This window comes from Delphinapterus leucas, chromosome 3, assembly GCF_059928025.1.
Source record: "Delphinapterus leucas isolate spDelLeu-1000000601 "Yukka" chromosome 3, BTC_Dleu_Yukka2, whole genome shotgun sequence".
NCBI lineage: Eukaryota > Metazoa > Chordata > Mammalia > Artiodactyla > Monodontidae > Delphinapterus > Delphinapterus leucas.
Window position 1 is genome coordinate 146,371,330 of NC_143131.1, and position 27,389 is coordinate 146,398,718.

The 27,389-nt window shown below is 40.7% G+C and overlaps 1 protein-coding gene across 16 annotated transcripts in view; it reads right to left on the reverse strand.

Moving 5' to 3' along the window:
• Window positions 1–400: 400 nt before the first annotated feature.
• FBXW11 (F-box and WD repeat domain containing 11) overlaps window positions 401–27,389 on the reverse strand; it is a 135,409-nt gene continuing 108,420 nt past the window's right edge. For 11 of the 16 annotated variants that reach the window (XM_022595119.2, XM_022595121.3, XM_022595124.2 and 8 more), the window contains 8 exons: window positions 26,650–26,787; window positions 21,896–22,014; window positions 19,768–20,017; window positions 16,772–16,890; window positions 14,914–15,024; window positions 13,991–14,069; window positions 12,741–12,926; window positions 2,874–5,511 (listed from right to left, as the gene is read on the reverse strand). In XM_022595119.2, the coding sequence (XP_022450827.1) occupies window positions 12,765–12,926; window positions 13,991–14,069; window positions 14,914–15,024; window positions 16,772–16,890; window positions 19,768–20,017; window positions 21,896–22,014; window positions 26,650–26,787 (978 nt within the window). In that variant the 3' untranslated portion in view covers window positions 2,874–5,511; window positions 12,741–12,764. Of the gene's footprint in view, window positions 2,559–2,873; window positions 5,512–5,537; window positions 12,275–12,740; window positions 12,927–13,990; window positions 14,070–14,913; window positions 15,025–16,771; window positions 16,891–19,767; window positions 20,018–21,895; window positions 22,015–26,649; window positions 26,788–27,389 lie in introns of those variants that run through there. The other 5 variants (XR_016392854.1, XM_089909657.1, XM_089909656.1 and 2 more) reach the window with 5 other exon arrangements.

The window sequence follows — 27,389 nt, forward strand, 5'->3', positions numbered from 1 at the left end:
CTCTTTCCTCTGCCATCCAGTAGACCAGTGACCCCCGTGGATAGTCTTCATCAAGATCCAAAGGCTGTGGTGTTCTAAGAGCATTTCTTCCCAATCCCCAGAGCTGCAGGATATTCGGGAGAACAAACACAGCCCATGAGCACAGAATGGCTCCTTGGATCCAAAAATGGTGGTGAAGGGTGGAGGGAGCTTAAGTTGTAGTCACTGATACCTCCCCAGAACATCGGCTTTGAGCTGCTGTTCCTAAGGCATGCCCTGCCACAGATTTAAAGTCTTTGGCGTGGTCACTTCCCTGTTTTCCCAGACCAACCCAACAATAACATGTCTACTCTGAGAAATATACAATTAAGTGACCCTTGGAGACAGGATGAGTAGGTGGCCACAAAGTTGAAAGCAATGGGACAATACAAATCCATTTATGGGAGCATGCTTTCCAGGTTACCCTGCGTGCGCAGATGAAATAGTTACTGCTGATCTGCACTACAATTCTTCCACATGGCTTCATACAACCAATAAAAATTTTACAACACTTGAATGAGGATTTCAGTGCATTTGGACAGGTAAACACCTGAATATGGCCCTGTTCTCAGTTATCCTACAGATGCTGATTGAGTGTCTATGAGGTGTTAGACCCAGCTCTGTGCAACAGACAAGCAGAAGTTTGGAGGTCTTGGAGCTCCCAGAGTCTCCCCCAGCTGGAAGTGCATGCAATGTGTAGCATGTACAAGCACGCTACCTTCAATGTTAAATGTGACTGAAGACAGTGGCTGTCAGCTCTTGATTCCTTCCTCCTCCTCTCCTTGTCTTTTCAAACACCTCCCTTTCTGGGTCATTTTTTATTAACCAACATGTATTGACTACTGTGTGCTGGTCACTTTGCCACAAAGCTCATCACTTAATTTGTCCCTTTTCTCTGGAATCCCTTTCATTCTTCAAGAATTCAGTTGCCAATCTTGGATGCAATGCTTCAACAGGTCACTGCTAGAAAAGCTTAAGACGGTTCAGAGACAGCAAGCTGATACTCTAGCAAGTGACTTAAAAAAAAAAAAAATTCAGTTCTCAACTTTGATAAATTGGGTCTCTTCATAAACTGGATTTTCAGCTTTTCTTGAAAATTTACACCTGGCATCACTGGGTCTGCATTCCAGCAACAGACCATCCAGAGCTAGAGCAGGCACCCTCCAGGACTTGGACTAGTGGAACCTACTCTTTTTTTTTGAAACCTTCTCTTATACATGGGAAAGCTGAGATCCAAAAGGGGGGATTGCCACACAGCTAATTAGTAACAGGATGATCAGCCAGTCTCCCTAATTTCCCTTCTCCTTATTATTATTATTATTATTTTGTGTGGTACGCGGGCCTCTCACTGTTGTGGCCTCTCCCGTTGCGGAGCACAGGCTCCGGACGCGCAGGCTCAGCGGCCATGGCTCACGGGCCCAGCCGCTCCGCGGCATGTGGGATCCTCCCGGACCGGGGCACGAACCCGTGTCCCCTGCATCGGCAGGCGGACTCTCATCCACTGCGCCACCAGGGAAGCCCCCCTTCTCCTTATTAACTAGAAACCAAACAGGCTGAGGTTGCAAAGCACCACTTAGTCTGATTGTATATCCAAGGAGTTCTACCAAAATCTGAGAATCTCTGTGCATTCGTAGCTGTGAATTTCTTGTAGTAACACCTCACCTACCAAGGAAAAGAGAAACTAGTACTGACTGCTTTGTACTGACTGAAGTTATGGACTGAACACCTATATGTGAGGGCAGGAGACGACTGGAGGGGTGAAGATCCAGGCCGACACCTGAGGCTTTTCCACCCTGCAGCACAGTTTGGGTCCAACATCTGCTCTTCGTAACGATTAGCCCAAATCACCAAGAACAGTTTATTCTGTTTAGCACAGGCAGGGATAGAAAGACCTGTGAAAATGGAGAGTCATTATAGGAAAAGACAAGAAACCACTTCAACCTGGTGCTCAAGGAACTAAATAACTTATGGAATATCCTTATAACCAAATACTAGGCAGCCATCAGCAAGAATTACATGTACTGACATAGGATATACTCTCCAGAAGACTAGATGGAAAGGTGCAGTACAGCATGCTACCATTAATGTTACAGGGCATGGGGACAGTATGTATGTTTGTATGTAGACAGGTAGGTAGGCATATACGCATAGACACATACATACACACACCCTTCCATACACAGACTATTATCCGTCAGAGGATAAGCAAAAAACTGGTTAACAAGGATTGGAGGACGGAGGGTCAAGAGTGAAAGGGAGAACCACTTTGTACACTATCTTTTACGGCTTGTAAATTGGTTTTCTTAACCGTATGCATACTAGCTATTTCTAAAACATTTTTTTTTACAAGAAAAATGAGTGGGGGCAAAACTGTATAGAATTACTCTAATTTCATCTCAAAAGTCTACATTACCAATTCGGCTATGGGCTGGCGGAATCTAGTTATCAGGAAAACTCTGCTGCTGTGCAGGCCTCCTGAGCAGAATCCTGCAGATACTGTATTTCCTTCTGCTCTAGTCCTCAACCAGTGATGTGTCAACCTGCCAAAAGGAAAGACAACAATTTCATGTCCGATGTGTAAGGGGGAGAGGGCTGCAGCTGCACTTCTCACACTGCCCCCCCACCCCCCAACCCCTTCGAGAATCAGAGGATCTACTCCCACCCAGAGCCATTTGGCACGTTTAAGGGACCATTTTCATAGTAACTTGCGAGGCAATTAAGCACTTGTGGAAAGCAGATTTGCTGGGGAGGAGTTCTGAACCAGCCCCAGGGCATGGACTGGCATTATCTCATACCAGTTCTCCCAACACCAAAAAAAGCACTTTGTCTTCAACCTCGCTGTACAGAGCAGACGATTTTTTCAATCTACAAACTTTAATTGTATGTCACTGAATTACTGACAGCACGTTAACAGCTTTTTTTGAAAAATTTCTTAACAGAACATCAGAGTAGTGCAACACTTTATTAAGAGTATTGGCTTTGAATTAGTAGCTGAAGTAACAATTGCATGAAGCCAGATCAGGTGTACTGCATAATACTCATACTTGATTTATTGACATTACTTAGCAATTTATTGGACAAAGGTCAAACTTTTTGTTTTTTATTAAGCACATTCCACAGTACAAAGCTGTCGTGAATAATATCTGTACAATTTAACAGTTTCAATAGCTGTTCGGACACAAATTTATTTCAAACAGTTATTGGCAAACATAATTAATTACAAGTTAGAATTAGACTATCCCAGTGCTTTAAAACATTAATATAGCAGTAATTTACAGTTTCTCAATTATGGTTAGCAAAATAAAGTCCAGAGTACAGCTGGGAATTACTACTATAATCCCAGAAAGTCAGAATTCCTCGGGTGCCAAAGTCCCCTGCTATAATTTAGTAGGCACAATTCAAAGGTTGTGTGCATATTCAAAGGCCATGATCTCCCAAGGAACCAGAATTTCTATATTAAACATGCAGAGACAACCACAGAAAGTCCATTCGTTCAGAAGAATTGCCTCCTCCCCTGCCCCTCCCTGCCCTGCCCCCTGGGCTCTCCTAACGAATCTGATATTAAAGCTGTAAGGTAAGAGTGGTCAAAGTTAAGTCACTTTCACAACCGCTGTCAGGGTTACAACATCCACCCGCTGAACGGAGATTTCTTTTTTTTTAACACTTTGAGACTCAACTTTTCAAAACCAGAAATTAATTTACTAACATGTAGGAGGGAAGGATGTATTTTTTAAAAAGGACAAAGGAAAACAAAAAAGCAAACCAACCCAATAAACAACCACAGACACACACATTGATTCCCACACCATTCTCAATGCAAAGGACAACACAGAGCCCAGGCACCTTCCCCTCAGTGGGAGAGTGTGCTTCCACGGGAAGAGGTTTAGTTACAGGAAGTTCTCATTGGTCCTTTAAAATGTTAGCAACATTCCTTGATCTTTGGAAACAATGGCAAGGGGCAAATCAAAACCTAATATTGAACAAGGGAAAAGGAGTGCCAACCAGATGCCAAAGTCCTTTCCATGCACGTCAGCATGATGGTGCCATTCACACATTCGGGCTGCGGAGCGCTCGGGAGCCAGGAGAGCTTGCCGGGGCCACGGCAGCAGGTGACACCAGAGATGACAGGGAGGGGATCATGAGCCTGAGGCTTCACACCACCTGGGAGGACCCTTCCACTCAAGATGGGCCCTTGAACCAGCCTGACGCGGGTCCCGGGCTCCAACACACAAGTGGGCCCTGCTACCACCTGACAAGGGCAGGACGCACGAATGCCAGAGCCGGGAGAGCCAGTCAGCGGGGGCCTTCTCGCTCTTCCCTTCCCAGGGTTACTAACACACAGAGTGTGACCTGTGACGGTGGAGTCAAATGAATGCTATGGGACGTGACCACGAGTACTTAAGGAGTACTGATGAGGAAAAGAACAACAAAAGTATTTAAGGTACCTCTCTACTGTATATACTGCACAACAAATAAAACATTTTGTGTTAAACTTTAGAAATTACATCTTAAAACAAGATTCCCATTAAAACACACACACACACACACACCACAAGCACAATGACAATGACAAAATAAGAACACCGTATGAATACTGCAGGAAGGGTTCTAGGTAATCCACATCAACCCTGGTAGCGGGTTCTTGAGTCCAGCCCACGGCTAAGGGCGAACACACTCTGCATTAGTGTCTCAGGCACGGGGGCCCTGACTCGAGCAACCTTGAGGTTAAACTGTTATGTACATTATATCTACATGCGGATACAGTATTTTAAATTAGGAGGCAAGCACACATGTAAAGGTGTTACTCTACCAAATATCAGGAGATGGTTGCGGGTACAGAGAACAGTTAATAAAAGAAAAGAGCTATATTACCTGTTGGGAGATAATATAACCTGGCTTACAGTTCTTTAAATTAAAAGAAATTGGTACAGAAAGGAAGTATAATCCAAAAAATATTACTAAAACAACCCAGAGAAATGTTTCCATTGTCCAACATGTTCCTAATACAAGTCACAATTCATAATGACTTGGACGGTCAAAAGGAGAATGCTAACTTCTGAAAAGGAAAGCCCTGGACATTCTGGGTAGGTGTTTGGCACCCAAAATTTCACCGAAGAATGCTGTTTCTTAGTATCAGACCAAAGTGCAAAGCAATATAAATTAGAGGCCAAGTCTTCTCTTGACGGTCGATTTACTTCTGTAAAACAGACTGTACGTTCCTTTTATATGAACAATTTACATTTGAAGCGATAGATTTCTTTTCACTGATGGGGGGAGGAAACGGGCTTCTGTACTACTGAAAGTCGGTGAAGCTAAGGTATCCTTCTCAAAGTAGAGGCCGGAATCGGAGGTGAGAAATGTCGGTACTTGAAGAGTTAGGCTGCTTTGCATCTACCCAGCGTCTAGAACCAATTCCAGCTTCATAACTCAGCTGTGAAGAACTCCCTTAGGCATTTGGTAGCCATGTAGCCAGTAGTTCAAGACTAGGAAACCCTGAAAAAACAAAAACAAAAACAAAAACAAAGGGAGTATGGATGGATATTCTGGTTAGACGTGGAGATATACACCACAGCCCATCCACATCCACACAGACATGTATGTACTTGCGCACACGTAACACTGATTTTTAAATAATCAGCATCAAAATAGAAGTTGCAAGTTGTTTTGCGCATACGACATACCAGGTATCAGGTTTACTTAAACCTCTCAAGAACTTTATAAGGTAGAAACTATTATACGTACTTTACAAATAAGAGAACTGAGGCTCAGAAACATTATTTGGTTTAAAGCATTAGCCATTATATCCTGGGATAAACCATAATGGAAAAGAGTATAAAAAAGAATGTATTTATGTGTGTATTACTGAGTCAGCTTGCTGTACAGCAGAAATTAACACAACATTGTAAATCAACTATGCTTCCAGAAAAAAAAAAAAAAAAAAAAAGCAAGCATTAGCCGTTAAGTGACAGAGAGGGGATTCTAAGAGATGACTGACCCTATAACCTATCATCTTTCATGCTGCTAAAAGTTATGCATGTAACAAAATATGCTTAATGTTAGATTTTATATTTAGCATAATCTTAAATTTACGCCATCCAGAGGCCACCAGGACCTCTCTCATGACCAAGAGTCTTCATCTATCACTGTGAAACAAAAATATGTAAAAGCTAGTAAACAGAGTACTCCTTCTAAACAGAATGCCAACAGTCAGAAATTAACTTCTTTTTGAAATAAATCATTTATAAAAGGGCAACACAATGTAGAGGGGAAGACAACTGAATGTTCTATATTTTTTTGACCATGACCTTGAGTCAGGAACACATTTTAAGCACAATCTCTACATTCATCCGTGTATGTAAATACACACACATACCCCTACGCAGAACATTCAGGAAACAACACTAATCATTACTATGGACAATGCAGCCTGACATTTTATGTCCTAAATTTCACCCAAAGTCAAAATCCATTAAAATGACTTCACAACCACTAATAAGTTACAACCCTTTCCAAACGCTGCACTAAACCATTGGCCTGGAAGATCTAAGTCACCTTTAGGTCTAAAATTCTATGGCCAAAAAGAGAGGGAGAAAAAGAAAGGGTCAGGGTGGGGGTGGTTGTTTGGTTTTGTTTTGCTTTTAAAGCTTGTATATATATATATTTAAAGGCAATTTTCCTAAAAGGTTGTTAATTTCCACAAAATCCTAATTTCACAAGAATCCTAATAAGCTTCCAAACGAACGCAAGACAGACTCACAATTTCATCTGCCACTGTTTTCCCATGAAGGATATGTAAGAGTATTTGAATTATTTTAAAAATATTAACACCCAGAGATAAGAAGTCAGCACTCTGAAACGCTGCTGGTGGGAACGTCAACTGATGTAACTCTTCTGGAGGGTAACACAACTCCTAAGTATCAAACCTCTTTACACAACATAGCTTTCAACCTAGACACTGCAGACATTTCTAGAATTCTATCCAAAGGTAATAAAAGGTTGGGCAAAGATTAAGCTGAAAGAATCATGGCAATGTGTTTTATAATAATTAAAAGCTGGGGGGGGATATAAATATATAACAGGTGCATATCCAAACAATCAAACATGATTTTGCCATTAGGAACAATCATTTAGACTAAAATAGTGACATTACTGACAGGCAACAATTTCACAATAAAGAAAAAAAAAAGCACAGTTATCAACCATAATTTTTAAAAGCCTGAAAGGCTACACACAAAGGAGTTAATAATGGTGAACCAAGAAGAGGAGTTATCTACTTTTTACTAATTTCCTAATAGTGCTCTTATATTGTCTCATAATAAAAAAGAGAGCTACTGTATACATAGCTCTTGGGAGTTAGTAATTTTTTTTAAAAAAATGACTCAGCAAAAAAATCTATTGCTAAATTTCTCGACATAGAAATACTCCTACCTTATATTTTAGGGGTAAATATTTTACTGCAAGGTTAAATCATCATTAGGGTAGTGTTTCTTATTATGCACAAATTTTACAGCATCACATGGTAATAATTTTTTTCATGTTACAATAAATGAAAAGAATTTGGAAAAGAGCAATAAAATCTATAAAGTTGACTGCCAAGGTTGTCAAAAGTAATTCACTTTGAAGAGACAAACACATTTGAGGTTTCATTGCTTGTGCTGCTTAAAAAGCAGATAAGATTTTTCCACTGATTTATAATTGTGGATCATAACAAGGCAGTTGTTCTTAGTTTCCCAAAAAGGGGGCGAGAGGAGGGCCTGGAAGAAGTAACACTACAGTTTCCTTTCCACCACAGCCAATGAGAGAAACGGCATTGGTGATCATTTCATCTCTCAATCAAAGGAATCTAATTTCACGGCATTTTAAAGTAGTATATAAAAGTTGTCCAATTTGTGAAAGTTTACTATGTTCTATAATTCATCTATCAAATTCGCCAGAGGGGGAGAAAACATACTACAGATGTCTTGGATTTTATCATGTGCTTCTTTAACAGTGGAAAGACACAAACACATATCCAAACTACAATACTTAAGTTGTTGTATGATATGCCTACTCCCCTGACCCTATCCATTCCAGAAGCTCAGCCACAATTGTAGTTGTCTGTGTTCTATTTTATCTATTTATCTATGTGGGAAAATAAAAGCAGAAGCATTGGGATATAGTCAAAGCAATGCAGAGAGAATGTATAGCTCAGAAAATAAAAAATTAAGAACAGAATAAACTTAACAAAAGGTGTACAAGACTTCTACACTAAAAACTGCAAAACACTGCTGAAGAGAAACTGAAGAAGACCTAAGTAGTAAAGAGATATACTGGGTTTATGGATCAGAAGACTCAGCATTTGTTAAAGATGGAAATTCTCCCCAAGGTGACCTTTAGAGTCAATGCAGTCCTGATCATAATCCCATAATCTGCATAGAATTTGACGATTTCATTCAAAAATGAGTATGAAAACCAATAGGACCTAGAAGAGTCAAAACAATTTTTTTAAAACTGACTTATTACACAGCGTAGTATTGGCAAAAGGATAGCCATAGATCACAGAACAGAACAGAGGCCAGAAAAAGTATAACAAACAAGTGGTCAATTGAGTTTTTGACAGAGTGCTATAACAATTCGATGGGAAGAGGACAGTCTTTTAACCCAAAAGAGCTGGAACTAGAAGGCTGTATAAAAAACACCATACACAAAATTAATTCTAAACGGATCAAAGACCTAAATGTAAAACCTAAGCGTATAAAACTCTTACAACGATGCTGGTCCAAACACGGTAGTCACTAGCTACACGTAGCTATTTATTTTTTTATATTTTATTTTTAAAAATTTTTGGCTGCGTTGGGTCTCCATTGCTGCACGCGGGCTCCCTCCAGCTGCAGTGAGCGGGGGCCCCTCACTACGGTGGCCTCTCCCGCTGCGGAGCACAGGCTCCAGGTGCACAGGGTTCAGTAGTTGTGGTACGCAGGCCCAGCAGCCGCAGCTCGCGGGCTCCAGAGCGCAAGCCCAGCAGCCGTGGCGCACAGGCCCAGCTGCTCCATGGCACGTGGGATCTTCCCGGACCGGGGCTCGAACCCGCGTCCCCTGCTCTGGCAGGCAGACTCCCAACCACTGCACTACCAGGGAAGCCCGCTACATGTAGCTATTTAAGTTTAAATGAAGTACAATTAAATACAATTAAAAATCCAATTCAATTCAATTCAAATATAATTAAAACTTCAGTTCCTAAATCAAACCGGACACATTTCATGAGCTTAATAGCCACATACGGCTCGTGACTATCAAAGTGGACAGTGCAGGGACTTCCCTGGTGGCGCAGTGGTTAAGAATATACCCGGCAATGCAGGGGACACGGGTTTGATCCCTGGTCCGGGAAGATCCCACATGCCGCAGAGCAACTAAGCCCATGTGCTACAACTACTGAAGCCCGTGTGCCTAGAGCCTGTTCTCCGCAACAAGAGAAGCCACCACAGTGAGAAGCCCGCGCACCGCAGTGAAGAGCAACCCTGGCTCACTGCAACTAGAGAAAGCTCACGCACAGCAACGAAGACCCAACACAGCCAAAAATAAATTAAATAAATAAATAAATTTTTTAAAAGAACATCACAAAGTGGACAGTGCAGCTGTAGAAAATGTAAACTAATCTAGTGAAAGGAAGCAGGTCAGTGTTTGCTAAGGCTGTGATGGGATCAGGCTCTGACTACAAAGAGGACACAAGGGAACTTCTGGGGGGTGATAAAAATATTCTTACCTGGAGTGTGGAGGAAATTGCAGGGGTGTATATATTCGTAAAAACTTGTCACAAAACAGTATAATTTAAATGGGTACAATCTGTTTTACAAAAATCATACCTCAATAAAATTGATTCAAAAACAGCAATGGGGCTTAGCGAAGGTGAAGGGGGCAGGGCAGAGGGAGATGTGTACATCTAGGTACCTGTCTATATGTAAGGAATATATCTGGTACTTGACTATGCCACTTTAGACAACTTATTCCAATTTCTTACTGAGCTATTATCTTTATGTTTGTGGAAGGTGTATGAATACACTGCAGTTTCGCACATATTTATTTATGGGCAAATTCTTGTTGGCCCAGGAGAAAGAGCACAGAGATGTCATGTTGGCCCCGGGTGTCACTTGACCAACAAATGTCAACAAGCACTCATAATACACTGTGTGCTCTATTAGATACTGGGGCTCCAAAATAAAAGGAGCTCCACGCTTTGTAAGAGAGACAGGCGTGCAAATTATTTCAATACCAAATAATAAATTAAGTCAGATGAAGTAAAGGAGTGGGGGTGTGGTGGTATCCACAAAACCCTAACAACACAAGCAAGGGGAGGGAGGTGGCAGAGGTCTGTACTACTGAAGTGTAATTAGGGAAATTAAACAGAATTCAGTCTGGTTGGAGCCCTGGATTTTTGGGAGGGAAGAATGCAAGGCTGGGGCGGGGGAGGGTAGAGAGGACAGAAGGTAAGAGCTAGATATTGAAATTTCTGTTAGCTAATCTTAGCTAAGCCTTGCTCCTGAAAACAAAAGGAAGCTAGTGAAGAGGAGAGGCAGGGCTAAGATGACCATAGTTGGTAACAGGATGAAGGGTGGGCTGAAGAGGGAGAAGAAGAGACAAGGAAGGAGGAAATCAGTTTTCATTTGGGTCCCTTCCTCCTTCCTTACGTATTTCTTTGGTTTGGGGCGAAGGGAGGTTGAGACGGGGAAGAGCAATCACTCAAAAAATCCTTGCCGGGCTTCCCTGGTGGCGCAGTGGTTACGAATCCACCTGCCAATGCAGGGGACGCGGGTTTGAGCCCTGGTCCGGGAGGATCCCACAGGCCACGGAGCAACTAAGCCCGTGCGCCACAACTGCTGAGCCTGCACTCTAGATAAGCCACAACTACTGAAGCCCACGCGCCTAGAGCCTGTGCTCCGCAACAAGAGAAGCCACCGCAATGAGAAGCCCGCGCACCGCAACGAAGATCAAATGCAGCGCCACCCCACCCCCCAAAAAAGAGATCCTTGCCTTCTTCCTCTGTAATTTCCTATAATTCAATAAACGTAAAAATTCTGCCATGTGAATTTCTCAACTGACTTGTGAAGAATCTATCCAGAGAGAAAGCAGCAAGGGAGATGGCCACTGTCACAAGAGCCAGTATGAACACAGTTGAGACCAGGAACGGCAACTATGTATGTGGCTTACAGGTCACTACTGTGGCTCAGATCCTATAGCCAGGGAGGCACAGCCAAGCCATCGAGGCACTTAGGCCTTCTGGGTCCACGTGGGGTCCCATCATCCTTCCAAAGGCAGTACACCAGCCAGTCACTACGGATCAAACTGAGTTGGCATGAAGAAACAATGCATTTGCCACTCCTGATGCAGATCCTTGGTTTATCACTAATAGGTGGAACAGGGGCAAGACCAGAGGTCCGCATGCTTCTTCTTAATGGGCCAGATTGTACGTATTTTAGGCCACACAGTCTCTTTTGCAACTACTCAGCTCTGCCACTGAAGCACGAAACCAGCCACAGACAATACATAAACAGATGAGCTGTGGCTGTGTTCCAATAAAACTATTTATGGGCACTGGAGTTTGAATTTTATATAATTTTCACATGTTCTAAAATAATATTCTTCTTTTAACTGGTTCAAAGTATTTAAAAGTGTAAAAAACTATTCTTAGATTGCTATGGTAAGGATAAAAAAAAATAAGGCAGTGGGTCAAATTTGGCCTCCAGCTGTAGCCTGCCGACCCTGAATAAGATAAACTTCCTGGAGCAGAAATAAGGAGTATCTGAAAAGATGTCAACTTAGTGATCTAGAAAGCAGTGATTCCCTATCTTTTCACCCCAAAAATTTCACGATTCTACACACGGACTTTCTTTACATTTTTAATATTCAATGAACAGGAAAATATACAATGACAAAAAGCTACTAAGCATTAAGTAATGTTTTTACATAAATATGAATTTTATTAACACAGTCTTTACATACATATATACATGACAGTACAAATATGCACAAACATTATTTATTCAGTCTACGAAGTTTAATGTGCACAGAATTCACAGGCCCCCTCGCAAAATTCTCAAGAGTTGGGAACACTGCTCCAGATGAACATGGTCATCAGTCCCAAGGACACTGCCGAGTAAGGCTTCTCATCCTCTACCTGGACACCCTTAGTAATCAAAACATGCCATCATCAATGTTATTATGGCCCTAAGTCTTCCTGTTGCCGGAGCAAAGGACTTGGCTTCCAGGGTACCTGTTGTGTCTAATGGATGAAGAACGAGTTTTAGGGGCTCTCTCAACAAACACCCTTCTTTGATTCCTACCCTAGGGAATGGTGGCGGTGGGTGGATTGTAATGGGGGGGTGGGGAGGGGTGACTTTTAAAAAAATAAAAGATAGAACTGAAAGACAGGAAAGAAAGAGAAAAAGGAGATCCTTGCACCGCAAAACAGAATTTGGAGGACTTTACTGGTACTAAATTGGTATGACCTGGGAAAAGTTTTAAAAAACAGGAACCATGGTGTCTACCAATATGAAAACCCACAATAAGCAGGATTCCGATTTATATCTTATTTTGATGTGACCATAAAGATCTAGCCTTATGCTAGAACTCTGCAAAGGTGATGCATCTAATGTTCCTATTACTGAGAAAGGAACCCAAACCATAAAAATTTCCCCAAAGGGAAGGTGAATTCAATCAGCAAAATTAAAAGTGGGGGAAGTACTCACCTGAAACAGGTAAAGTGCAGACTGTTATCTGGAGATGTAAGTGTATGTTCTGGAGGGAGAACGGGTCTCATTCTGGGCACTGGGAGGCACATTTAAGAAATCCCAAATCAAAATTGTGTCATCATGGGAGCTGCTGATGATCTGAAATTCATCAAACTGTAGCCGAAACACACGTCCAGAATGTTCCTGTGAAACACAACAGCTTTATGCATAAAACGAATTCTTTACAATCCCTCCTATCTCACTACCAGGGAGTTGGCACAGGCTGAAAATACAGCTCCTTATCCAGGCTTCCTAAATAACTTTCCAGAGCTTTACTGAGCTTTGTCCTTCACCCTAGGAATACAGATTCTGCCTTCCCTTCTAGGCTTTTTCTTTAATTTAACTTTGTGTCCTAGATCCTGGCCCATTAATATGTCAAAGAAGAAAAACTATGTGATCATCTTACAAAGGGTCTTAAGAAGGTAAGCAACAATATTTAATACCCATTCTTGATACACTGTAAAAACTAGGACCAGAAGAATAGTGTTTTTAACACCACCAAGCATATCTATCTCAATCCACAGCTAACATCAAAATTAATGGTGAAATACCAGAAGTCTTCCTATTAAAATCAAGAAGAAAACAAGAATGGCCCTGACTCAAGTTCTGCATGTTCTTCTAGTCAATGAAAGGAGAGAAAAAATAGAAGGTAAAACTACTGAAAATAAGAAAACTCTTATCAATATTTTCAAACAACTGTCTCCTCAAAAACACAAAAGTAAACAGACTTAGAAATAATGAGCTTGGTAAAGTTGGTAAAACAAGATTAATATATAAAAATAAAGTATTCCTATATGCCAAGCAATAATCCGTAGAATACAGATTGAGGGGAAAGTCCACCATAATAGTACAAAAATGTGCTGAGTTATAAAACACAACACAACCACAGATACCCATATTAGGAAATCTCCCAAACTTGCAGACAGGAAATACTTTATGTTCTAGGAGGAAACCAGTCCACCTACAAATGAGGAAGCCTGCTTTCATATTTTAAGTTGTGTTAATATTCTTTATAAAAGAGCTCACAGAAATATGAATGTCAAATATTCTCTGATTTTGACTAATAAACAAAATTAACAGAACAGCGCATTTCTCAGAAGGCATGCTGTGAGGTATAGAAGCTTTCCAGTGATAGGCTCAGGGAGCTCTATCTGCAGGTGGCCCACCGCCAGCACAGGGAAGCACTTCCCTTTCAACAGACCACATACCACCAATGTGCGCAGACACAACGTGCTAGCTGGGGCTCGGGGGTCGAGAGCAGCCTGCAAGTCCCAAACTTTGATTTTCCTAGAAAGGAAAATGAAATCACAATTAGTGGAAAAGTCAACATTTTATATATTGTCAAGCATTCCCTCGACAGAAAGGAGTGCATTCGAACTGCCTATTTTAAAAGCTAATGGGGAACCTGCTGATGTTTTGACAAGGTATTTAAACCAATTACACTTGATTTGGAAAAAATAAGGACCTACACATTCTCAGAACTGCTGAAATTGTGAAGAAATATTGCTTGAAGGGAGACAAGAAAACAGCTTCACGTTATCTAAATGCAATTCCTGACTTGATAATCTATGTCACCAAATTCATTAATCAGGAAACTCTCTAGGGCTGAGTAGGTGCTGCTGACAGAAGCTAGGGCTCTCTGTGAAATTCCAAGGATACCTTTCTCCAAACTAAGCAAATGCTGAAAGTTAATAATAGGAGTATGAACAGACCAACTAACCCGTCTGTGAAGTATATATAAGGTCATCGTGAAAGGTTTACGGTTGCCATTTGCTCATTTTAAAAGTCATGAGGATTTTTAAAGAGGATGTGTTCAATTCACCAAAAGGGGAAAAGAAATTTATCATTGAACTCACCAAAAAAAAAAAAGCCTGGATTAATTTAGTGCTGGGACAAAGAACTAGCTACCCCCTGAGTTTACAATAATGGTTAAAAGCATAAGCTTATTAATTCATCCTTCTGGGTCTCAGTGTCCCCACTTGATCAAGTGGTATAGTAATACCTGCCATCCACCATTACATAAGAAATACCTAGCATGGGACCTAGCACATACACAGCTGCTTAATATGCAGTACTTATTTTTCCTCTTCATAGAGTTATGGCCGTGCATTTGAAAATTTGAAACACGTACCCATCATAGGCCCCACTGACAATCCTCTTGTTATCAAACCGGATGCATCGGACCAATTCTTCATGTCCCTCTAGGACTCTTAAACAGGCGCCACATTCAATATCCCACAGTCTTGAATGAAAAACAGATTTCTGTGAATCAACTTCCTACGCATGATTCAAACTATCCATACGTGATCTTCTCTACCCTGCGAATCTTTATTTCTATCTCACTCCCAGTTCACATTATACACATGTGAAGATATGTGTGTATCTTTGTACCATTCATGTGTTTTTTAAGAACTAACTTGGGAGAAAGGCTTGCTTTTCATTTTATTTCCTTTTACATAGTTCGAAACTTTTAAAAATCACATGCATGTTGTTATTATTTAAATAATACCAACAAAGAAATTTCAATTACATTTAGTTTGTAGGCATGCTCTTGATGTCTGAGTTGATGAAACCAAGTAGCCAAATGGTCTAGGAAGAATTCTGGGGGGGGAGACAGGGATTGCAGGCCGTAAAGAAGAAAAAGGATGTAGGTGTGGGGAAGATAATAAATACAGCCCAGGGGGTTAGGCTTCCACCACCAAGGTTAGAACTGGTGGACCAGCACAATGGTCTCCCTCTCCTGAAGAGGCTTAGGGATTCCCCTTCCTAGATACAGTATTACAAGGTCAGAGTGGGAGCCTCTCATTAGGCATATGCAGTGTCTTAGAAATATAAACCCAGTGACTACCATCCAGCCTTTTTCTCTGTATATGATTTATGTAACAATTCTGGAAAGAGATTTTTTAAAAATTGTCACTGATTTAACTACATTATTTGCAAGAAGAAACCACAGCAAACTAACATGTACAAAACAAAGTTAGCAAATTAATTCTATAATGACATTTTCTTAGCCTCCCCACTAGTACCTATCATACATCCAATGAATATTCTATCCTCAGCAAATGTTCTCATCAGTGTCAGTGACGATGGCTTCTCTAACCTACTGTGAAGAGAACGCTGCCACTATAACTCCAAAGGGTCTCTCTTCCATAACCTATTCAGCAGTACACATCATTATTTTGTAGAAGCTCGGAGGTTCCAATGAGGAAGTTAAGAATTGTTTATTGCTGAAATATTACGTAATACCAAGCATAAAGAATGCAACAGAACCAAGATTCAAGTTCTCAACTGACTTTTATGATACCTTAAGACTTAAAATGATAAAGAAAACTTTTGGCAGTTAAAGCTACATTGTGTTTGCTTTCTTTCTTTCTTTTTCTAAAAAAATAATCTTGAACCCAATCCTTATTTTGCCCAAACAGGCAATCTGATTATAAAAAAGCTGCTAGAATATGTTGGGACAGTTGGAAAAATGACTTGGGGTAATTAAATAGATATTTAAGGGAAGTTCTTAATAAGATAAAAAGTGTTTAAAGACATTCATATTTATTAGAAAGCAAGGACAATGAGTGTTGGGAAGAAAAAAGGGAGATAAGATAAATGACCAAACAGGAATTGATGACAGTGTTGGGAGAGAGAAATAAAGTACACTGCCCTCTGTTAGGGAGAGAGGCAGGAGCTCACTGGTAAGGGAAAGGAGAGCATCAGGCTGGAGCATCCTCTGTTCTGAGGCACTACGGTATTAAGTGATCTTGGGTGGAGTTGAGGTTATAAAACCTTGTGCACTGGGGGAATCTTGGAAGAATACCCAGGGCATACACAATTCACCCACTTTAGTATGCAGAACCAGAGAGATAAATAAAAGTTACCTAAAGTTTTCTTATCTGAAGCAGCCCCCAAAACTGAGTCTTTTGAGCATCAGGACTGGAGATAAGTCAACATTATGGCAAAAATGAGCCCACTCTGTCACCACACCAACTTCTACCCACCTTATGGTATTATCCGATGATCCACTAACAACCAGCCGATCCCTGTACTGGAGACAGGCAATGCCTCGCTTGTGCCCATTCAGAGTACGAACAAATTCACAGGTGCTCGTACTCCAGACCTGTACAGCAAATTAGCAATATATTTAAGAATAAATGCAGAAAAGCCCTTGCACAATGTACCTTTAAAAAAAAAATCAGAACTTCTAAGAATGACCACAGTACTTGATTATGAAATACGCTGGGGAGGTTGGGGAACAGATTGGATAGCATAACATTTCCTTAGCTGCTGAGTGATAAAACTGGAATGAAATACAGAGGGAATTTGTGAAGTCTCCAAACCTTGAGATCTTCACAAAGAGAACATCTCCTGGATGGTTCGGACATTCATTTGCCTAGAGGGAAGGGTCTGGGCCAGATTTTATGTTTTTAGGCCAGGTGACACGTCAAACCCAATGTAACTGACGTGAAAGGGCTTCACCTTTTGCATCCTCTTCCTTTCCAGCATAGTTTCTCGAATAGCTCCATTTGTTTTGACACATCACTCCTAATATTATGTATGTGGAATAAATAACCCCTCTTTTGTGAAGCTGTCTGCAAGACTTAGATGTCCATAGACACGCTTAATACCAGCCAAATAAGGAGACACAAAGTAACCAATGTTCCCTGAATTATTTTATTAGCTGCATTTGTAGTTGAATGGGACAACCAGATATCCAGAGGCAGAAGGATGAAGTTGGATCCCTGTGTCACACTGTATACAAAAATTTAATTCAACATGGATCAATGATCTAAACGTAGCAGCTGAAACTGTAACTCTCAGAAGAAAACATAAGAGTAAATCTTTGTGACCTTGTATTAGGCAACTGTTTCTTAGATATGATAATAAAAGCACAAGTAACAAAAAAAATTGATGAACTTGACTTCAACAAAGTTAAAACTATTTGTGTTTCAAAGGACACCATCAAGAAAGTGAAAAGACAACCCACAGGAAGAAAATATTTGCAAATCATTTATCTGATAAGGGACTTGTAACCAGAACATGTAAAGAACCTTTGCAACTAAATAATAAAGAGACAAATAATCTAAGTTTTGAAAAGAGCAAAAGATTTAAGTAGATGTCTCTTCAAACAAGTTATAAAAATGGCCAATAAGCACATGATGCTCAACATCACTGGTCATTAGGGAAATCGAAAGAAAAACTGCAGAGACACCACTAAAAACCTACCAGGATGGCTATAATAAACACACACACACACACACACACACACACACACACTAACAAGGGCTGGCAAGGATACGGAGAAATATCTGGGCTGATAGTCTGCAACATCTTTTTTTTTTTTTTTGCGGTACGCGGGCCTCCTACTGTTGTGGCCCCTCCCGCTGCAGAGCACAGGCTCCGGACGCGCAGGCCCAGCGGCCATGGCTCACGGGCCCAGCCGCTCCGCAGCATGCGGGATCTTCCCGGACCAGGGCACAAACCCGTGTCCCCTGAATCGGCAGGCGGACCCTCAACCACTGCGCCACCAGGGAAGCCCTAACATCTGTTTTGTACAAAGGCCCAAACCCTCTTGACTTCCAGGCACTGGTCTCGTACAAATTGGTGTGACTGACTGGTGAGGTGCCAAAAATCCTAGTTTTTCAGCTTCCAGACTCTATCCAATCTAAAAGGCTGATGCTATCTAGTCTGTGATCTGTGGGGCTAGATACTAGCATGCTGGCCAGTACGGGTCATAAAAGGAAGGTTTCTGAGCCCATACACTGCTGGTGAGATTGTTAAATGGTGAAGCCATTTTGGAAAAGTTTGGCAGTTCCTGAAGATGTTCAACACAGAGTTACCATCCCAAGAGAATTAAAAGTATACGTACACGCAAACATCTGTACACAAATATTTATGGCAGCATTATATATAACAGATAGAATGTGCAAACAATCAAAATGTCCGTGAACTGATGAACGGATAAACAAAATGTGGTGCATCCACACACAGAAGTTTTCTAGTCATCAGAAGGAATGAAGTCTGATTCATGCTACAAAGTACATGGATGACCCTTGAAAACACTACACTAAGTGAAAGAAGCCAGACACAAAAGGCCACATATATATGATAACATTTATCTGAAAAGTCTCAAATAGGCAAATCCATAGAAAGTAGATTACTGATTGCCAGGGACTGGGGGGAGAGAATAGGGGTTGACTGCTAATGGGTATGAGGTTTTTTCAGAGGGTGATAAAGATGTTCTGAAACTAGTGATGACCATACAACACCGTGAATATACGAAACCACTGAATGGTATGCTTTCAAATGATGAATCTTATGGCATGTGAATTATATCTCAATAAGGCTGTTATAAAAATATAAGGAAAGCTAAAATTTGAATAAGTTAACATGTACATTGGAACCAGCACTGCATTTACCATACCCGATGGATCACCCTAGACTACAAGTGCTTGTCACACGTCTGCCTCACACCACACGTTGAGCTCCCTGGAGGCAGGGACATGTCCTGTTCATCATCATATCTCTAGCATCCAGCCCAGGGTCTATGGCATGGCAGGCTCTCAAGATTAGGTGAATAAATCAAATCTGAACTCTGCCACTAACTAGCTAATGTGGTCTCCAGCACAGTCCTCTGTGCCACATCTGTAAAATGTGGCTCAGCAGAGTGCTGGGAGGGTGGAGTGAGGCAGTAATGGGAAGCTTCTGGCACATGGTACATGTCCCATAGGTTAGTTCTCCTCCCTTTAAAAAGGTTATCAACAATGTCCTTTCATGAAATAGAGGACTGCTCTCGGTCTGGACCCCATGACCCTTTTCTACGACCTTGCCTACGACTTGAGAAGCATAAAGAATGAGCATGCCTTGAGGTCTCATAAGCACAAGTAGAGGAGAATAAAGATCTTGCCAGATGCGAGGTTGGTATAAGCCACCTCTGCTTTCTCTATGTTCTAGAAGGGATGGGAACAAGCAGAGTTATGACTGCAGACACACTTACTTTGATGGTCCTGTCCCCAGAGGCAGACACTATGTACTTATCGTCAAAGTCTACTACATTGACAGCAGCACGGTGGCCAACCAGGACACGGCGTAAAGTGATATCAGTGGCAGAAGCCATGTCCCACACTGCGATGGAGCGGTCCTTGGAACAGGTCACCATCAGTCCATTGCTGAAGCGTAAGTGCAGTACAGCCTCGTTGTGGTGGATCAACGTGTTCAGAACTTCACCCGTGTTCACATCCCAGACTCTAGAGAACAGGAAAGCACAATGCTTAATTATCGAGACAACCAGGAAAAGATTCCTGTGTCTGTGCTCTGGGCCCATTTTTAGTAGTAGGCTGGGGAGGTGTGGACTTCACGTGTATCTGGTGACTGGGACCTGACACCATGCTTAAAGGGAGCCCCCAGAAGCAATTTTTCTATTTGTGAAGAAATGGTACGATGGTTTCAAAAAAGAAGGCCAGGGCTTCCCTGGTGGCACAGTGGTTGAGAGTCCGCCTGCCGATGCAGGGTTCGTGCCCCGGTCTGGGAAGATCCCACATGCCGCGGAGCGGCTGGGCCCGTGAGCCATGGCCGCTGAGCCTGCACGTCCGGAGCCTGTGCTCCGCAACGGGAGAGGCCACAGCAGTGAGAAGCCTGCGTACCGCAAAAAAAAAAAAAAAAAAAAAAAAAAAAAAAAAAAGAAGGCCAATTCTGACTCCTGCCCAGGTATTCAGGGATGGTGTTTGCAGCCTTGTGCTGATGGCAAAAAATGATGCAAGGAAGTGGGCTTTGCAGTGAGTTTGAGATGACAGAGAGAAGATGGCTTGGTGGCTGGGTTCCAAGCTTAAGGTTGTTTTTGACCTCTGACAAGCTTTTGAGTCTATTATTTATCCACTGCAAACTGGAGGCTGTGGGTCTCATCAATCACCACACCCATCTATCTACCCAACCGCTTTATGGACAAAGCACATGTCTCCAATTGCTTCACCCTTGAGATACAGGCTTCTTAGGGGCAGCCCTTTCACATCATAGCTTTTCTGTAACCCCATCTCCTAAGGGGACAAGTTCGTGCAGAGCAGACGAAGAGAGTCTCAGGCCTCTAAGGCCGAGACATGACCTATCGTGGAAGCAGTAGCCTGGAAGCACCGAGTCAGGGAAAGGATACTAGGCATGCTGGTGACTATTTCAATCTCTTAGGTGTGCCTGTAAAGCAATCCTCTTCAAATCTCTGACTCACTCTAGAAGAGGCATTTCCTTTCCTCCCATGACATGCCTTCCTCAGGCTACCAGCAGTCCAGCTGAAGCTTTACTGTATTATCTCTAGGCGCTGGTGAACGCATCACTATAGCAAAATCCAAAGCCATCTGGTATGGAAGAACATCCTTGTCCCAGTGGTTTAGGAGTAGATCCCTATGATGTTTCCTTTCTACTCTCAATTGCCAACCAGCAGTCACTGCTTCCCTTCTACTGTAGAACACTGCCACTTCCACCTTCATCACTCTGCCCCTGGGGTGGCATCTGAAAACTAGTGTCTCCATCACTGGAAAAGCTACATAATATCAAGATAGTCTTGAGTGCTATAAATTCAAGGCTCGAAATTAACTGACTATGTGACTGAGTAAATTATTCACCTCTCTGGCCTCCATTTCCCAATACTACATCTATAAAAAAGAAGATACTACTTACTTTAGAAAGGTTGATGTGAGAATTCAATAGAATAACATTATACAAAATATCGGGCACATTATTTGTGTCCCTCAAAAAGTGCTGCAAATCTCTGCTTCTGATTCTTTTGGTACTTGTAGTTTACTGTCCACCACACTCCTAGAACACCTGCTTCCTTCCTCTCTCCTCTAGAGCGTGGTCTCCCAGGAGAAAGCTACCCTGATACCGTTAGGTACTGTGCTTTTACAGGAAGGCATGTTGCCATCTCTAGAATGTATGGTAATGGGAATAGGACCTACTTAACAAAAGTTAGCTTTCCTGCCTACTTTGTTCAAATGTACCTACACCAAAAATGGTTTTGAAATATAGCATACAAAAACATATACAGAGCATGTGTGTACTTTATCGCAGAAGAGGAGGTGAATCTGTCTCCTTGTGGAAGGTACAGAAGTCCAGGCCAGTGAAATCAAATCACTCACCTCACTGTAGAGTCAGAAGAGCCAGTCACAATGACACGTTCATCATACTGGAGACAAAGGACAGAGCCAGTGTGTCCCGTTAACACTTTCAAACATTCCAAGCTGGTTTTATCCCAGATCTATTGAGACAAACACAAACAGTGATTTAGTATATCACATTCTGATCAATGTTTTTATCATACCTTATTTTCTGAATCATAAAACAAAACAAAGCTGTGTTACAGTAAATAAGAGCAGTAAACATCAAACAGGTGGTAAATGACAAGAGGAGAAGAAGAGGCAATACTGAATAACTTCCAGAATAGGTACGCTACTTTGTTTACTTTGTCCCCATAACTACTGTGCCCATTATACTTAACAGCTTTATAAAGAGGATTTTTAAATAAACTCTGTGAAAACAGTTGGCTCACCCTCTGGAAAACAACGTGACAGTATCTATTAAGAGCTTTTAAAAATGCACATCCCTTAACCCATTACATTTGTTTATGAAAGTTTAAAGATGAAAAATGTTCAGCATCTCAGAATAACTTCAAAGTAAATTATGAAGAGTTTTAAATGAGAAAACACACTGCTTTATTATAGTTACTTTTTTTAAAAAAAATCAGAATAAAAGTCATCTCTATAGTGACATAAATATTATGTATATTTAAAAAAAAAGATTAAAAGGAAGTAAAGTGTTGATAGTTGGCTTTGTACTCTGAATGCCGTTCTTCTCCTCTCTTTTGATCTTTCCAGTGTTTTCCAAGTTTTCAATAATGTCCCAAAATAATGGGGGGATGGAAAGTGATTTTTTTCAAAGGCTGTTTTGTTAAAAATAGAGTCTACGGAACTATTTCTTCCCTTGTAAAAGTACTATCATAATTTGCAGTGTCCCTAAAGTTTACTACAAATGGCCAAGATATTACAAGCACTACAGACAGTTAAGTGTCCTTCTATAACAGTAAGGCTTGCTTCTAACTTCTGACCTAGTAGAACCACAGCTATTTTGAAAGTGTGAGCTGATCAAGGACTGAAGCAGAATGAAGTACAGAAGGTTTCCAACCATTGGTCTAGATGAGCTCTCTAAAGCGTATTTTTGCTCCATTGTTCCGTGTCTTACAAATCAAGTGTAGGCCTAATTTAGGCATGGGTATGCCTCTATTAAGAGAATTCTTTAGAAACATCCAGCGTAAGTGAAATGCAAGCCCATGGGCAGCCCATGCTTTGACAAGGTCATTATAAACCATTCTTACCTACTCCTTAAAGGAGAACTGCCAAAATTAAATAATAACACTTTCAAGAGCATATTTGTGGCCACAGGTTAGGACTATCAATAAGTATTACATAAAAATAGAGTTCTGTGGTCAAATATGTTTTCAAAGTTGGAAAACTCTGGGTGTCTCTACTGTATGTCTTCTCAGAGCCTTTATATGCTACTGTAACCTGTAAATTTCTAAGAAAGGGATACAGCATGCAGTGTTTTCTAAATTTCTTTGAAGGGAATTACTCTTCAAAGCAATATCCTTTGGGTTCACATCCACAGAATACCTTTTGGGAAACACTATAATACATATAGGAAACCAACAAAACAGTTCCTTTATATTCTATAATTCAGTGATTTTTTGCCCCAGTTATTGGAATTATTGAAATCCCACTATTTTATAAAACAAAAAACACACAAGCAAAAATACCTTTTAACTCACCCAAAGTAAAAGAATATAGAAAACAAGGCCAAGGGGAGAAAGCCCACTACAACCTATCTTCCCAGTTGATTGTAACTAAAAACTCTAGACAAAATACAAAAACAACTAGCTGAGGACTCTGAAAACTGTGAGGGGAAGGGCAGCCAGGAGAAAGCAAGTATCGTATTGAATACATTGTAGCAAGGGGTTAAGAGTCTGGAGACAGGATCCACATGGGGTGAGTTTACCATTCTTTCTGTTTTCTCATTTCCTTCTTTTGTGGTCTTGACCCAAAGGCAGGTCCAGATCAAGGAACTGCACAGTGAAGCAGCAGCACAGGCAGCTACAATCTGAGAAACCAGTCTTTCTGGACAGAAAGGCTGAAAAAGGAATCCTTGGGGACCAAAGAATGTGCGAAAGACCCTATTTTCTTTTTCTCTTTTCTCAAACGGCTTTGACCCAAAGGACAAGCCCAGTCATGGAGATGTACTGCAGAGCAGTGGAACAGGTAACTAAAATTCTAAGAGAAACCCCATTTTTCTGGCCAAAGGAAAATGAAGAAAGGATCCTTGTGGGCTGTAGAGACTTAGGGAAATCCAAAACAGGAAAGAGCTGGAAAAAAGAAAAAGGCTTCCCTAATTGTATATGAGAACCCACACAACACATGACTTTGGGCTTGCCCTTAAGCAGTGCATGCACAGGACAGACTAAGCCAACACATCAAAGGCCGGAAAAAGCGCCCTGATATTTAAACTACCACTGAAGTCTCAGACTAAACTCTGAGTAGTGCAAGCCCAAGACAGACCCAAAGTAGCATGGCAAAAAGCAGAAAAGAGATTAGAACCAACCCCCCTAACTAGGCTGACCACCTGCTTAAAAAAATACTCACTCACACATATTCTCCAGAGGATTATAACAGGATCCACAGACTTTACAATACAACATCCATAATGTACAAGATACAATCCAAAGTTACTTGACATTCAAAAGCCAAGAAAAGTGACCAATTCTCAGGGGAACAGACAATCAACACATGACAAGCTAGAGATTACCCAAATGTTGTCATGGTCAAAGACTTCAAAGCAGTTGTTGTAACTATACTCCATGAAGTAAAGATAAACACATTTGCTATGAATGAAAAGAGAGAAGTTCTCAGTAGAGAAATAGAAACTATAAAATATAATATCTGAAATCTTAAAATTCACTCAATGGGGGAAAATAGCAGAATACAGATGAAAAAATTCAGTCAATTTGAAGACAGGCTAAGAGAGATTACCCAGAAAAGAGAGGGAAAAAAGACTGGGAAAAAGTAAGACAATATCAAAAGATCTAATACTTGTGTAATTAGAGTCTCGGAAGGAGAGGAGAAAGAAATTGGTGCAGAAACAAAATTGAATAAATAACGGCCCAAACTTCTGAAATCTGGTGAAAGACACAAATTTACAGATTCAAAAAGCTCAGTGAAAGAACTCTTAGATATGACATCAAAAGTTTGAGGCATAAAAGAAAACACTGGCAAACTAGACTAGACAAATTAAAATCTCCTGCTCTACTTAAGATATCATTGAGAAAGTGAAAAGACAAGTCACAGAATGGAAGAAAATATTTGCAAGACATATCTAAAAAAGGACTTGTATCCATAATATATAAAGAGCTCTCAAAACCCAATAATATGAAAACAGAGAACCCATTTTAAAATTGTACAAAAGATCTGAATAGAAACTTCACCAATGAATATACAGATGGCAAATAAGCATGTGAAAAGATGCTCATTATCACTGATCACTGGAGAAATGTAACTTTAAACCAAAATGAGATATGTCTACATACCTATTCAAATGGCTAATATCCAAAAAACAAAACAAAACAAAACAAAAAACAAAAAACCCTGAGACTACCAAGGGCTGACCAGGATGCAGAACAAAAGGAATTCTCATACATCGCTGATGGGAATGTAAAATGGTACAGCCACTGGAAAATACAGCTTGGCCGTTTCTTCACAGGTAAAACGTACACTTACCGTATCAGTTAGCAATCCCACTCCTAGGTTTTTATCCAAGTGAACTGAAAACTTACGTTCTCGCAAAAACGTGCATGCATATGTTTACAGTGTCTTTATTCATAATTGTGAAAAACTGTAAACACAAATGTCCTTCAATAGGTAAATGGATAAACACACTGTGGTGTAACCATAAAGCAGAATGTTACTCACCAATAAAAAGGAACTAACTATCGTTATGTGCAACAATGTAGAAGAATCTCTAATGCACAATGCTAAGCATAAAAAGTCAGACTCAAAAGGCTGCATACTGTGTGAGTCCATTTACAGGACATTCTTGAAAAGGCAAAATTATAGGGACAGAAAAAAACATCAGTGGTTGTCAGGACCCCGGGGAAAAATGGGTAAACGCAAAGCAGCAGGACAAAGGAATCTGGCGGATGACGGAACTATTCTGGATCTTGATAATAATTGTTGTGGCTGCACAATTCTTTGTGCTTGTCAAAACTCACGGAACTTTACACCAAAAAGAGTGCATGTAAATTATAACTAAAAGTAAAATTATCCCACAATGTTGTCTTAAATATGAGAAAATAAGCTACAAACAATGTGAAACAAAATCTATTAGAGCCATTAAACATTAAACACAGAGAAATGATCCAGTTTATCTACTACTGAAAAGTAAATAAAAACAATATAAATTGCTCTATCATTCTTTTGTGTTATCAATTGAGCCTTTCACAGAAACCATAAAAGGTAATGATTTTCATTTATATGCAAGTCAGCAACACTTTTACCAGCTAGCCAAGAAATCAAGAGCCCTGTGGATACTGAGATATTTTCTACTTGCACCTAAGTACGGAATACAGAAAGTGAATGTGCTTAGAGAAGGGTAAGAAGCGAGAAAATCCAAGGGTCCAGTGTTAGTAGAGGGAAACGCTCTGGCTCTAGTTCTTTAGAACCACGCAGACAGCTGCCAAGATTGAGTGGAACAGATAAAAACCAATCGGGAGGGAATGGAGAGACCGTTACATCTAATGTCTAACATGTAACCACAATTCTAAAAATAATACATACAAAATGCAGTCATTCACCTTAATAGAATTATCTCGAAGGCCACTGATAATTTTTTCATCATCATACTGTAAACAGTAGACACCTTTACTATTTTCAGAGCGGCACTGAATCCTCTGCAAGTTGTGTCGTCCACACCGCCAGTTAGATTCTATAGTCTAAGGGAAAAAGGAGGCAACAGATGAGTTTTTGTGAATCAACTATTCTATTAGGGTTCAGACTTTGGGGTTCCAGAAACAGCATACCACTGATACTCCATCTTGGTTTGCATAACTGTCTGTGGATAGGAATCACACTCTTTTCCAAGTAAGACATTAGCCCAACAATATTTTTCCTCAAATGTTCCCTGCCCATCTGGCAACTGTCACAGGATTTCCAATGAGTTTGGGTTGGGTTTGAAAAAAATGGCCTAGACAGAATTCAACACGTTTAAAGAATGCCATTTGCACCCAAAACATACAAATAAATAGTAACTCATTGGGTCACTCTCTAATGCCAGTTAAAATATCTGGCAGAAGACCACCACTAACATTAAGCATATACTAACAATCTGTGTAACCATCCAGGGCACTGATTGTCCTGATCATTGAGAAACGATATTGACAACTACTACATGCCAACTACTATAGCAAGAATTTTATTATCCATTTCTAATCTTCTACCAGACTGAAGCTCCTTTAGAATAAGAATGGCACATTTCAGCCCTGGATTCTCATTCTTTCATCATTCGTACAACACTGACTGAGATGTTAGTATATTC